The 13,911-nt window shown below is 34.7% G+C and overlaps 1 protein-coding gene across 4 annotated transcripts in view; it reads right to left on the minus strand.

The window, feature by feature from the left end:
* The window catches only part of EML4 (EMAP like 4), a 147,904-nt gene that overhangs the window by 93,330 nt on the left and 40,663 nt on the right, over positions 1–13,911 (minus strand). Inside the window, exon 1 of one of the 4 annotated variants that reach the window (XM_047782196.1) lies at positions 6,381–6,718. The exons of 2 other annotated variants lie outside the window; for them this stretch is intronic. In XM_047782196.1, the coding sequence (XP_047638152.1) occupies positions 6,381–6,447 (67 nt within the window). In that variant the 5' untranslated portion in view covers positions 6,448–6,718. Of the gene's footprint in view, positions 1–6,380; positions 6,719–13,911 lie in introns of those variants that run through there. One more of the 4 variants, XM_047782197.1, reaches the window with a different exon arrangement.

Here is a 13,911-nt window from a genome sequence, read left to right on the forward strand (position 1 = left end):
TCACAGGAGGACCGGATAAATACATTCTTTCATAAAGCTAGACAGGGTTTAAACTATAAAGTGATATAATCAGATTACAGTTTTAAAGAGGTTATTTTGGCTGCTGTGTGAGAATGGATTAGAACAGGATGAGAGGAAATGCAAGGAGACCAGGCTGGAGGTTAAAGCAGTAACCTGTGTGAAAGATAAAGGTGGCCTAGGCCTTAGGTTAGGGCTAAGACATTCATGTGTCTCAATTTGTCCAGAACAAACATGTCCACTATTGTGTAAAAATATTATCACAATGCTCCTTTCTTTCACTCTAAACTTTCCCACTTTGAATTATCAATTACAGGGTCACTCAAGCTAAGGCAGGAGTGGCAAGAGAGACGCAAAGCTGCACAGTTACTTGATCTCTACAGTTCCCTACAGCCCTAAAATCCTAGTATCTTCCTAATATCTTGGCCCATCTCCTTTGCAGGGGCAATAAAAGCTATGCTGGAACTGTGCATAAATTCTGGTGTTACACTGCCTGTATATATATGTTTGCTACTTACTAGCTCTGTGACTGGTTTCCTCATGTTATTTCTTCATGCTGATTAGTATTTATCTCAGGTTTGAGGTATCAGATGAAATAATGTATAGCACTGCCATAAAGTGAGGGGTCAGTAAGTTACTGTTCTGTGTAGTGGTGTTCTTCACTACACTGTTTATTATTGCCACAAAACTGGAAATGACCTAAAGTCCCTAGATGGGGTTACTAAGCCATGCTATGTTCACACCACAGAATACCATGCAATGAAAAATAATAAGGTATAAAAAATAAAGGTATTATATAAGGTAATATAAAATAATAAGGTATAAAATATTATAAAGGTATTGTTATAAGGTATAAAAATATTATAAAAATAAGGTTTACATATGTAAACCAGAAAGGTGAAAGATCCATAAGACAACTCAAGTGGAATAAGCAAACTAAGGAACAACATGAAACCAAACAATTTACTGAAACATATACACAGGCACCAAAATATACTTCTAAAAAAATAAACAAAAAACTTCACATTTATGTATGTATATAAAGTACACACTGAAGTCTAGAACCATACACATTAAACTAGTAATTGGGTTATTTCTGACTAGGAGAATGAGATTGGAGGGATAAGCGTAAAAGGAAATTTTTGCTTTTCAGTATAAGTATTTCTATATTTTTCAAATTTCACAATAAAAACATCATATCCTACTTTTCATATATTATTTAAACTTATATTTTAAGCTAAAACACTGTGATCCTGAAGCTTAATTTCTTAAAACAAATTTCCTCCAGACATAATATTCCAACTTTACAAAGGAACACATGAGAGATTAAGGAATTAACTTAAATTCACATTCACCAATTACAAAAGCTAAAACAAACTATTTTAAACATCAACAACCCCTCCTGCCGCTTTATAGATAAATAAACTAAGTCTGAAAAATCAGAGTTACTGAGTTACTCGTGCGCACACAGCAAACTGAGGTTAGAACTCCTTCCTCAGATGACTCCACAGAACCCGCTCTTACCATTTTCAAAACTTTGTTCTTATTTTTCTCCCAGTCTCTAATGTACCACACGCGCATTCACAATAAACTTTTTAAGAATACATCTGTTCGGCAGACAGAATATACCTATTTTCTGGTGGCTTTTTCTATTCCCCTTTCTTAATTCAAAGTACACTGATTCCTTTTCCTTATACCATGGTAACCTCTTTGCTCCCCTCTCAAAAAAACTTTCTAGCCTTGAGGGTTAAAATGTGAACTACAGACAAATTCCCAAGGATTCTTAAGTTCACTGGGGGGAGGGGGGGAAAGAAGGTCCATAATGGTCTTTTCCATCAGTCTAATCTATTTACTGGCATAAGTAAGTCTCTTTTATTAGAGGTCCAAGTTAATCTACATGTAACTGGTAAATTTTAATATCCAATATTACAGTTTTAAAACTGCAATGGTAGCCACTCATTATGCTTTTAGAACAGTGAATCATAGTTAATTTGTCTCTGAATTGTCAAGAAATATGTTTTAACTCTGCGGAGATAAATATACTGTGTTCTAAACATTTAAAAGCTGGCAACCCAGCATCCTATCAGAATGAAGCCCGCCTGTAAATTCTAGAACCTTTTGAATGTCAATGATTTTATGTAAATCTTTCTAAAATGGAACACTTACTTTCCTGTCATCCTAACAAGGGCATGTAATTATAACATAGCCCCTTCTAGATGACTCAGTCTTCACCGAAAATACTACTTTGCACTACAAGCACTGTGATAAAATGATGCCCCGGAGGCTTTTTCTAATTAAATAATTTAAGGTACTCTGTTTTCAAACTTACTGTCTTTTTTCATATCTTTTCTGCTTCTTTCTCTGCAGTATATATTAACTATGCCAGTCTATAGCAACATTCCTTTCCAATCTAATTTCCCACATTATGGGATACTGGGTAACCAAGCTTTTTGCACTATTTATAAGAAAAAAAAATCTCTGAGGTGGGAAGGGATAGGCTCGGAGTTTGGGATGGAAATGTTGTAAAATTAGGTGGTGATGATGGTTGTACAACTATAAATATAATAAAACTCATTGAAAAAAATCTCTGAAATTAGGATCTCTTTTAAAAAAGATTATATATGTATATTATATGCATATATATTATGTATTTTATGAATACAATTTAAACATAGAGGGAAAAAATGGACACAACCTAAGGTCCAATATTTATGTCCCTGGAGTCCCAGAGGAAGAGGAGAAGATTCTAACTCAAAAAAATGTGAAGAAACAATGATTCAACTTCCCAGGTTAAAATAAAATTTAACAATTCATTAAAATTCATTAAATTGAAGTCCCTATCTTCAGCACACCTGAAAATCAAATCCAAGTAGATTAAAGAATTAAAGGCAAAATTATAAGAACTTTGGAAAAATAGAGACTATCTTTAATTTCTACAAGTAAAGAGAATTATCTCTAAACAAGATACAGAAAGCACTATCCATAAGAGCAAATACTGATACATAACTGCATTAGAATTTAGAACATATGTTCCTAAAAGACAGTAAAAGGAAAAAGCAGTTCACAAACTAGGAAAAGATAGTTCTCACACCTGTAAGTGATAAAAGATTAGAAACTTGAATAAAGAATTTCCACAAATCAGTAAGAAAGACAAAAAAATCCTAAAGAAAAACTGGCAAAAGCCATGGCTAAACACTTCATTGGAAAAAAAACCATAAATGGCCAATGAACATATATGAAATGAGGCTCAAGCACCTCATTAATAATCTTGAAAGGGAGAAATTAAAACCACATGAAATACTATTTTAAGCTCACCAAACTGGTAAAAAATTGAAAGTGTGACAATATCAAGTACTCCCAAGGTTAAAGAATACAGTGAATTCTCCTTCGTTACTGATAGACCATAAACTGTTTCAACAATTTTGAGGTTAAAAAAAAAAAAAAAATCCCAACTCTGGCATCATCTGGTAAAAGATGCACATATGACCAGCACATATGACCAGCAATTCCACCTCCAGGTGTATATACCCTGACTACAACAGGACTGCCAATCTTTTTCTTTGAGGGCCAGACAATAAATATTTTAGGCTTCACAGACCACATAATCTCTGCAGCAACTATCCAAATCTGCCTTTGCAACACAAAACATGTAATATGTAAATTTTGTGTGTATCTAACACATATGTATGTAAATGACTAGGTACGGAAATGTTCCAATAAAACTTTATGCGGACTGCCAGGCACAGGTTCCCAATCTCTGCTCTTACATACATACATCAAGAGAAATGTTCAGTAGCATTCACAACAGCAAATTCACAAATGAAATGATCTGGAAATCTAAATGTCCACTGACGGTAAAATGTGTAAATTGCAATATAAACTTTCAACAGAATATTACAGAATGGTAAAAAAGAACTATGGCTACATGCAACATGATGTATAAATAAATCTCAGCAATATAGTAAGGAGTGTAAAAAGCAAGTCAGTCTTCACATGAAGTTCAAAAAATACAAAAATAAGTAACTGATTAGAATAAAAGCATAAAACAAGGAAATGATATACAGAAAATTTATGACAATAGTTACTTCTGATGATGTAGGGCAGAGATCATGGTAGGGAGGTGTCCACAGATAAAAGAATATCTACTTCATAAAGACAACTAAAACATATTGTATTACACTCTTTTTCTGAAGTGGAAGTTAGTGATTTTTCTCTTCTGAGAGGGGATGGGGAATGAAGATGACTACAGTGCATAATGAATTTACTCACTTTTTTTTTCAAGAATAGTGAAACTGTTTTTGCAAATTAAATCCCAAAATAGACAAAAACGGAGTTGTACTTCCAAAGAATCCTGAGGTTTTGTGTCATTAAAAACAACTAAAGTAGATGGCTTTTATGACTTTTTAGGGCTAATGCTATGACCCTAAGATTGTTACCTATGAACCTTTGGAAAAAAAAAAAAATCCATTTCAAAAAGGTGAGACATAATATCATCCAAAGAACAAATTTAAAAAAATTTCTTTTAAGTCTCTGATCTCACTTTCCTGAAGCACTTACATTAAAATACTGGGCAGGTCTTGTAGAATGGTCCTTGCAAATATCTGAAGAGCTAATATGGGTGAAGAACCATGAGGAGGCAGTAACAGTTACCATGAAGTGTTTATAGTTAGAAAAAAGTGAAGGTACTAGTCTAAAGAACTATCAATGGAGGAACTGGTTAAACAAATGGCTGTACTACTGTATACCATATAGCTCTTAAAAAGGATGATATATAGGGTTAGGGTTTATATAAAATCATAAACAAGTTAAATAGGAGTTAACAACATACTATGGAGAGGAAAAAAACTGCAGGCAACATTTATAGTGTAGTTGTGTCAGTCTATCCACAGGCATACATACACATACAGATGTATAGAGAGAATGGAGATGTGTCTCTGTGAAATGGGGTTTCAGAGGATTTTGCTTACTTATTTTAGATAAATTTGCTGCAGAAAAAAAATTCTCTGTAAACAAAAACAAATTATTTTCTCAGTAAAGGAAAGCTAATTTAGACTGTGATATAAACTTAACTTAGTAATGTACCCAAATTTTCTATATGTCTCATGATGTTCAAAAGAAAATATTCTCAGTCTAATAAGAGACACAAAAATCAATACAATACATCCAAAGGAAAACTGGGTCTTTAAACAGCATTTCCTTAAAAAACAAAACAAAATCACAATTGATTTGTCGCATTAATAAATTCCCATCAGAAGGCACTTGGCAACAAACATCTTGTTTTGTTTTGTTTTAAAATGGAATTGATTGTCTTCAAATATCACCACATAAAGACAAAAGTATTTAAGTATTACATCAAAAATGCACTATGCATTCTACGACAGCTAAATTTACCTTTGGAAATCAACCACAAGAAAATATACTCATAAAAACACAGTTCCTATGAAGAAATATTTATGAAAGAATTGAAGTTTCCTATTTATCTTAATATTCTACTTCCAAAAGACAAATTTTTATCTCAAAGAAGTTTTAAGTAAATAAGGCATTTTAACTGTTAAAGCTTGGATATTTTATTTCTTGGTAAATGATAATATTAATTACCTCCAGCTATCAATCTCACATAAAAATAAGACTAATTTCTCTCTTCAACTAATGAACCCAAATATTGATGTTGACTTATATTGTCTATTTTTAAAAACTAAAGTTTGGTTTTTTTTGTAAGCTATTCTTACTAAAAATCCAGCTACTAGCAAAAATTGTAAGAGAAATCATGTAAATAAAAGAAAACGTAAAACCATTTTTGCTGCAGTACTACTAAGCATGAAGAATTTTACTTCCATCTATCACTAGGATTCATTCACAATTAAGACTTTTTTCAAAGTCTTAATTTAGTACAGAATTAAAAAACAGATAATCAGATAATTCTTTAGATATTTTTAAATCAGACTTCATAGAAGCAAAAACTAAACTAAACTATACAATTCTCATTTCCTATTATATGGGAGAGGTGGGTTTTTTTTTTTTTTCCCTACTATTTCCCACTAAAAGCTGCCGTTTTTATTTTTTCCCTCACAAATAATAAAATGACCATCTTTAGAGGGGTGGGCAGGAAAAGAACAAGCTGGACAAAACCCATTCTGCCCTCAGAACAGGAATTTATCTGTTTATAAAGCGGGTACAGTCTTAAGTACTTTATAAAAATATGTAGGCAAATATTTATGCCATTGACACATACATTTAAAGGAAGGTTGGGGGGGTAGAGGGAAGGGATCCAGATTCATTCCCATGTCCTTGGACTTTTTTTGTCACGAGTAGCAAAGTTTGTGATACGGGTCTGAATTCCCAGGAAAGAAAAGATACGTTACCAGTGCAGAAGTTCGTAAGTGCAGAGGCAGCACACACTGAAGCGAGACCAGGCAAGCTGTCTTCCATTCTTGCCACTTACGTTAAAGCAATATAAACCAGTTCTGTCCACGTTTCCTGCTGCCTTCCCAGATAGTTCCAGAGCAAATCCCAGCTCTCTAAATCTCACGACATACTTTACATTCTGAGGAAATCCTCCCAGTCCAGATGGCCTACCACAAAGCACTTCTATGTTGGCACAAATAAAAACTTCTTAAGGGCTCTTCTCTGGCCCCTTTGCTCTCTGATCTAAAGAAAAGTTTTCTACTTATTTATAAAGAGAAACAAAGAAACTGAAGGAGAAAGAGCAAACAGAGCACGCAGGCAAAAGGAGGGTAAGGATACAGACAAAAAACTTGGGCTGCTTTTGGGAGTGGCTAAATTCCAGGCGCAGGCAGAAACACATGAATTAATGTACCACATGAATATTCACTACAATTATTTGTCCTCAGGCACTACTTTTTTGATCCTCTTTTAATTGGTTAAGAGTAAGGTACAACTGCTTCAAATATAAAACCCAGTTTTTGCCTTCTGAAACTGAAGCATAAAAGATACTAGTTTCTATAAATAACAGAGTTAAAACCCCCCCAGATGAGCATTTTTCTACTAGGAAATGAACAATGTGTGTGCAAAGTGGCAAGTTGCATTTCCTTTTTCCTTTTGCTTTTGTTTAAAATTAAATGAAATCCACATGAACTGTAAAGAAACTAAAAGAATGACCAGTTTTCATCAATTTAAATAACCTAAGTGTTAAAGACTAATATGGCTGATTTATTACAGACAGTTCAGTAAAGTAAGATAACAAATTTAATCAATAATGACAATAGTCATTTTTCTTAATTCACTTATTTTCCAAATTATTTTAAAATAATACAATTGTACTACTAAGTAACCTATAATAATTTACATCTGGTCAGATATTCTGATTTTAAGCCACATACGCTTACAGTAATAATGTAAAAGTATAAGGGAATTCAAATTATAAATATCTTTAGTCTCTTTTACAAAATCATGTAAAAGCAGATGAAAGTTAATGTATATGGCATTTATTCTTTTGATAACTACTTCTAAAGCTAATTAAAGAACAAATTAATAGAGATAAGTGTCAAAACAAAGCTACTGACAGATTATCTCTTCAACTTGTTGCTTTTAAACTTTATAACTGAGAAGAGTAAATTTAAACCAACTTAAGGTAAAACAGAAACAACAGAACTACTATAAACATACACAGACTCCAAAAAAATACTGTGAAACAGATAAAACCTAAACCAAATTGAACACTGAGGGCTATGCTACAAAGACTGAGATAAGGATAAGCAAAGCTGATAAAAGAGGAAAGAAACAAATTGATCTAGATTATATTTACAAAAGCCTAATTTACAGAACAAAGTGGGAACCATCAAAAGTGTTTCCTAAAGTGAAACTTGGGAAAGTACTTCTCTATAGATTAAAACCTGGTACAGATTCATCAAAACACAGATGCTACTTGGAAGATTAACTGGAGTTAAGTGGGTTGGGGAATGTGCAATGTGTCTGAAACAAACGACATTTAAGGGCAACCATGTAGGATGAATAAAAGCAGACAAATGGGAAATAAAACGACACAAAAGAAACTCAAGGCCAGGCACAGACTAGGATGGAGTTCAAGTTCCTGCTATAGATAGCTGAGGGGCTCTTAGGTAGACTCTAAGTTATTACATTTCTCTTTGATCACCAGACAAAACTCTTCTTTACAATAATGTAGCCCAATTAAATGGCTGACAGACTCCTAAGGTGAGGACCGTCAAGAAGTTCTGCAACCTAGTGCTTTCTCACCAGTATATAACAAAAGGTTCCCCTTACACACTGTATGTATGTGGGCTTCTTTTCATCACCTCCCATTTACAGACTGCTACTAATCTGTATGTCTTATACCTTGAACATTTCTTTCTTTTCAAATCAAAATCTGATTTCAGGCCAGACAGCACGTGGTTCCTAATCTCAGTTTAGTTTCTTGGCTTAAGAATCATCTCTCTTTACTATAGTCAAATAACTTCTCCAAAAGGCCTATTCATTCATTCAAGTATTTGAGTACTATTATGTACAGAAATCCCTCAGGATGCTGAGGGAAATTTTTTATTTAAAAGATTTTTTTTGGTTTGTCTTTTTAGAGCCGCACACGTGGCATACGCAAGTTCCCAAGCTAGGGGATGAATCAGAGCTATACCTGCTGGCCTAAACCACAGCCTCAGCAACGCCAGATCCGAGGCAAGTCTGTGACCTACACCACAGCTCATGGAAACGCTGGATCCTTAACCCACTGAGCGAGGCCAGGGATCAAACCTGCATTCTCATGGATACTAGTCAGATTCATTTCTGCTGAGCCACGACAGGAACTCCTGAGGCAAATTTAAAAGCAATTTTACTAAATAATTTTATAATTAGCAATTATAAATGAAAGGACACACTTAAGAGATGCTACTGATGATGTGGAATTGATGGGATATGGTTGCTGGTCAGATAAAGAAATGAAAAGTAGGAGAGGGTCTCCATGTTCTACTTGGAACACCAAGAAAATGGTTAGATAAGGTTCACTGAAATAGGAGTAAAGGAAAAGAAATAAGGTGGGGATGAGGGAGCATAATGATGAGTGGTTTGGGACCTGCTGAGTTTAAGGTCACTGCAACAAAAATATAACTAGGTCATGGGCTTACGATAAAGGCCTAAACTAGAGATGTCTATTTGGAAACTATATTAGGATATAAGTGATAGCTGGAATCATGAGAACTGATGACTGGGAGTGAGAGGAGAATAGGACCAAGGTTGTTTTCAGGGTACCAGAAGGAAAGGAATGTGCAGCGAACACAGAATAAAACTGTCAGAAAGATAGTCATAGATTAAGAATTTCAAGGACTAAAAAGACATCAAAAGAAAAGTATTGAAAATGGTCCATGGTATTTGGCAATTATTAGGGAACCTTTATCAGAGAAGTTTCAGTGGAGTGCTGGGGACAGAAGCATGGCTGCAATGTACTGAACTGTGACTGGAGCTAAAAAAGTCCTTTTAAGGAATTTGGTTGAAGAAGGAAAGGGGGAAAATGGAATGAGAGGTAGGGAATGAGTTGTGAGTTATACAAGGCAGCTGATATGGTTCCTGTTCAAGATGGAAGAGCAGTACATTAACAGGATTTGGGGAAGGAATCAATGATAAAGTGAATTACACTAACATGATAGGTCATACAGAAAAGCTCTAGTGTTACAGATGTAAAAATTGGGACCTGCTGTATAGCACAGAGAACTCTAGCCGATATTCTGTGATAATCTATGTGGGAAAGGAATTTGAAAGAGAATGGATGTGTGTGTACACAAATAACTGAATCACTTTGCTGTATAGCAGAAATTATAACATTATAAATCAACTATACTTCAATAAAAATTTAAAAATGAAAAATAAAAAGTTTGCCTAGGGTTATACATTTAGTAAATGGTTAAACCAGTTTTTTAATTCAGATATTTTGAACCCAGCATTATATTCTTAATTAGTATGTGCAAATTAAATACGCTTTCAATTATACATGAACTTTGTGTTCCAGGAACAATTTTTTTTTCTTTAAAGAAAACTTATATGGTAGAATATTTTTCTTAAAAGACATGCTATATTTTCTACCAAAGACCAGTGATTAACCAGTAGTGTGTGTGTGTGTGTGTGTGTGTGTGTGTGTGTGTGTGTGTGTGTGTGTGTGTGTGTGTGTATGAGAGAAGGAGAGAGAGAGATTGTAAGTTTAGGACCAAATACCTGTAGAAAGCTATGAGTTTGTCAGAGGAATCAGAGAAAGGAATAAAATGGATTTTTTAAAGAGAAATATAAGATTTTTAGTTCACTTACTTATGAAAATAATAAAAATCTAGTGAAATGGGTTAAGGCCCAGTAGCGCAAAAATATCTTTTTAGTTAGGCTAAAACTCTAAAACTGTGACAGCAGTAACAAAAATGCACTTCATTTCAGAATACTGTGGCAGAGAGGAGGTGGGGGAGGAAAAGCAAGGGTGATATGTAGGTAGGTAGATTGATAGGACAGACAGATGACAGATATATAGGTACAAAGAAGGAAAGGGGGATACTCAGAAAAAGAAGCCCCAAAATGAAGAAATATCTAAGGTTGTAAGGAAAGCAGGAGATATCTGTCTTTTTTACCATGCAGTCATTGGCTAAAATTGTTTCTCCCAGATCCTAAATCCACCTTCCTTGCCCGGGATCAAACCTGCACCCTTGCAAGGACCTGAGCCATCGCAGAGACAACACCGATCCCTGCTGTGCCACAGCAGAAACTCTACAATGAGAATTAAACAAACAAACAATACAATTGGGAGTTCCTGTCATGGCACAGTGCCTAAAAAATCCAACTGCCGTGGCTTGGGTCGCTGTGGAGGTATGGGCTCAATCCCTGGCCCAGCACAGTGTGTTAAAGGATCTGTGTTGCCTCGGCTACAGTGTAGGTTGCAGCTGTGGCTGGGATTCAATCCTTGGACCAGGAACTTTCATATGCCGTGGTATGGCCATAAAATAATAAAAAAAATTTTTTTTAATTAAAAAATTTTTTAAAAAGCAAGGTCTATATTCCCTCCTCTTGTATCTGGGTAAGGGCTTGTGACTGCTCAGAGAATGGCAGAAATGATACTTATGACTTCTGAGAGTGGGTTGTAAAAAGGATACAGCATTCTCTCTCTGGGAATGCTTGCTTGAGGAGAAATAAGTCACCATGCTGGGAAGAAGCTCACACTAGCCCTCTGGGAGAGACCACATGGAAGAACTCAGGTGGAAATGAGGCTCCTTGCTAAAAGACAGCATCAACAACCAGACAGAGAAGTAAATTAGCTTTCAGACGATTCCTTCCTTCTACTTTGCATCCTGTAGGCAAGGCATGACACAACATGAGACAGAGCAGAGACAAGCCTTCTGTGGTGTGCTCTATCTAAAAATCCCTATTCCACAAGATCCATATTTGAAATAAATGGTTGCTTTCATTCAGTTAAAAGCCGTATTAATTGGCTATGCAGCCACAGTAACTAGAACAGGCATATAACAAAACTCCAAAACTACATCGTATGTAATGTTGAAATACTGAAAGCTTTCCTTTTGAGACAGAAACAATAACAACAAAAAAACCAATGTTACCTACTTTTACCACTTCTACTATGTACTAAAATCCTACTCAGTTCAATAACACAAGGGAAATAAAGATTAGAAAAGAAAACTATTATTCACAGATAATACAATTAGATACATAAAATCCTAAAAATACAGATAGTTTATGAGAATTAACAGCAAATTTAGCAACATTGATGGACACAGCTCATCACCCAAACCAACTGTATTAGTGTGTTATAGAAGCAAAGAGAAAAAGAAAAAAAACTTAAGATACATTATTTCTTAAGGTACAATGATGTACATACATATCATTTAGAATAGTACTTAAAAAAATACACAGAAATAAAAATAATAAATTATGTTCAAGACCTCTGCATAAAAAACTAGTAAATACTATTGAGAGAAATTAAAGACCAAAGTAATTAAATAAATACACCATGTTCATGGATTGAAGACTCAATGAAAACAAGCTACTTTTACTCAAAGTCATCTGGAAATTTAATGAAATACGGAAAAAAATCCAATAATCTCTGTATGTGCTCATGTATATGAAATTTTATAAACATATTCTAAAGTTTATATAGAAAAGCAAAGGGTTAAGAATAACTAAAACCCTCTTAAATAAAAGGGAGGAGTTCCTGTTGTGGCTCAATAGTTAATGAGCCCAACCAGAATCCATGAGGACTTGGGTTCGATCCCTAGCCTCATTCAGTGGGTTAAGGATCTGGTGTTGCCGTAAGCTGTGGTGTAGGTCGCAGACACAGTTCAGATCTCATGCTGCTGTGGCTGTGGTGAGCCAGCTCTTATTCAGCCCCTAGCCTGGGAACCTTCATATGCTGTGGGTGCAACCCTAAAAGGACAAAAAAAAAAAAAAAAAAAAGAAAAAGAAAAAGGAAAAGGTAGGAGTACTTGTTCTATTAGGTATCAAGACTTATTGTAGGAATTCCTGTCATGGCTCAGTGGTTAATGAACCTGACCAGTAATGGGTTAAGGATCCGGCATTGCCGTAAGCTATGATGTAGGTCACAGACACGGCTTGTATCCCGCATTACTGTGGCTGTGACGTGGGCCAGCAGCTGTAGCTCTGATTCGACCCCCAGCCTGGGAACCTCCATATGCTGCAAGTGCAGCCTTAAAAAAAAGACAAAAAAAAAAGACTTACTGCGAAACTATAGTAATTAAGACAAAGATACACAAATGGATGCATGGAACTGAAAAGAAAATCCAAAAATAAACACATTCATATATGGATCAAAGGCAGTATTTCAGGGATCTGGAGAAACAAGAATTATGCCAATAAATAATGCTGGGTCACATGGAAAATTCCACACAGAGGAAAATTGAAACTTGATCTTTATCTCAAAACATATCCAAAATATCACTTCAGGTGGACTGTAGCTCTAAATGTGAAAGACAAAACAATAAAGCTTTTTAGAAGATATTTAAATAAGATACAGACACCACTATTAATAAATGAAAAGACTGATAGCAGGAGCACCTAAAACTGAGAATATCTATTCATAAAAGATAACATTAGGAGTGAAAAGGCAAGTCAGAATAGGAGAAAGTAGTTTAATATAACTAACAAAGGGCTCATATACCAAATATACAAATACCTACAAATCAATTAGAAAAAGGCAGTCTATAGAAAACTATGCAAATCACTTGACTAGGAACTTTTATTTATAAGAGAGGGCAGCCAAATGGCTAATAATAAATATCTAAAAAGGTACTCAACCTTATTAGTAATCAAGAAAATACAATTTGAAACCACATTAAAATACCACTGCATACTCACTGGATGACTTAAATTAAAAAGACTAACAATATCTAGTGTTGGTGAAGATGTGGGACAACAGGAACTCCTGGAATAGCTGGTAGGACTATGTACCGGTAAAACCACAATGGAAAACTATTTTAGCATTATCTACTATACTGAAATAAAAACATTTCCCACAACTCAACAACTCCAGTTCTGTACTTATACCCAACAGAAATGTGTACCAGGAGACATGTACAGGAATCAGAGTAGCATTATTCAAAATGGTCAGACTAGAAACAAACCAGCCATCAATATTAGTAGAGACAATTAAACTGTGGCATATCCATATACCCAAATATTATCCAGCCATGTTACTGAATGAACTACAGCTACATACAACAACATGGATGAATCTCACAATAATACTGAGCAAAGGAAACCAACCATAAAAGGATATATGCTTTATGATTCCATTTATATATAAAGTACAAAACCAGGCAAAACTATACTACATTGTCAGAAATGGAGACAGAAGATATTGTTGGGTATGTGAGAAGGGGTAGTAACTAGTAGAAACAAAAGAAGAGGGTATGTTCTCTCTCTCTC

This window comes from Phacochoerus africanus, chromosome 5, assembly GCF_016906955.1.
Source record: "Phacochoerus africanus isolate WHEZ1 chromosome 5, ROS_Pafr_v1, whole genome shotgun sequence".
In the NCBI taxonomy this organism is placed as follows: Eukaryota; Metazoa; Chordata; class Mammalia; order Artiodactyla; family Suidae; genus Phacochoerus; species Phacochoerus africanus.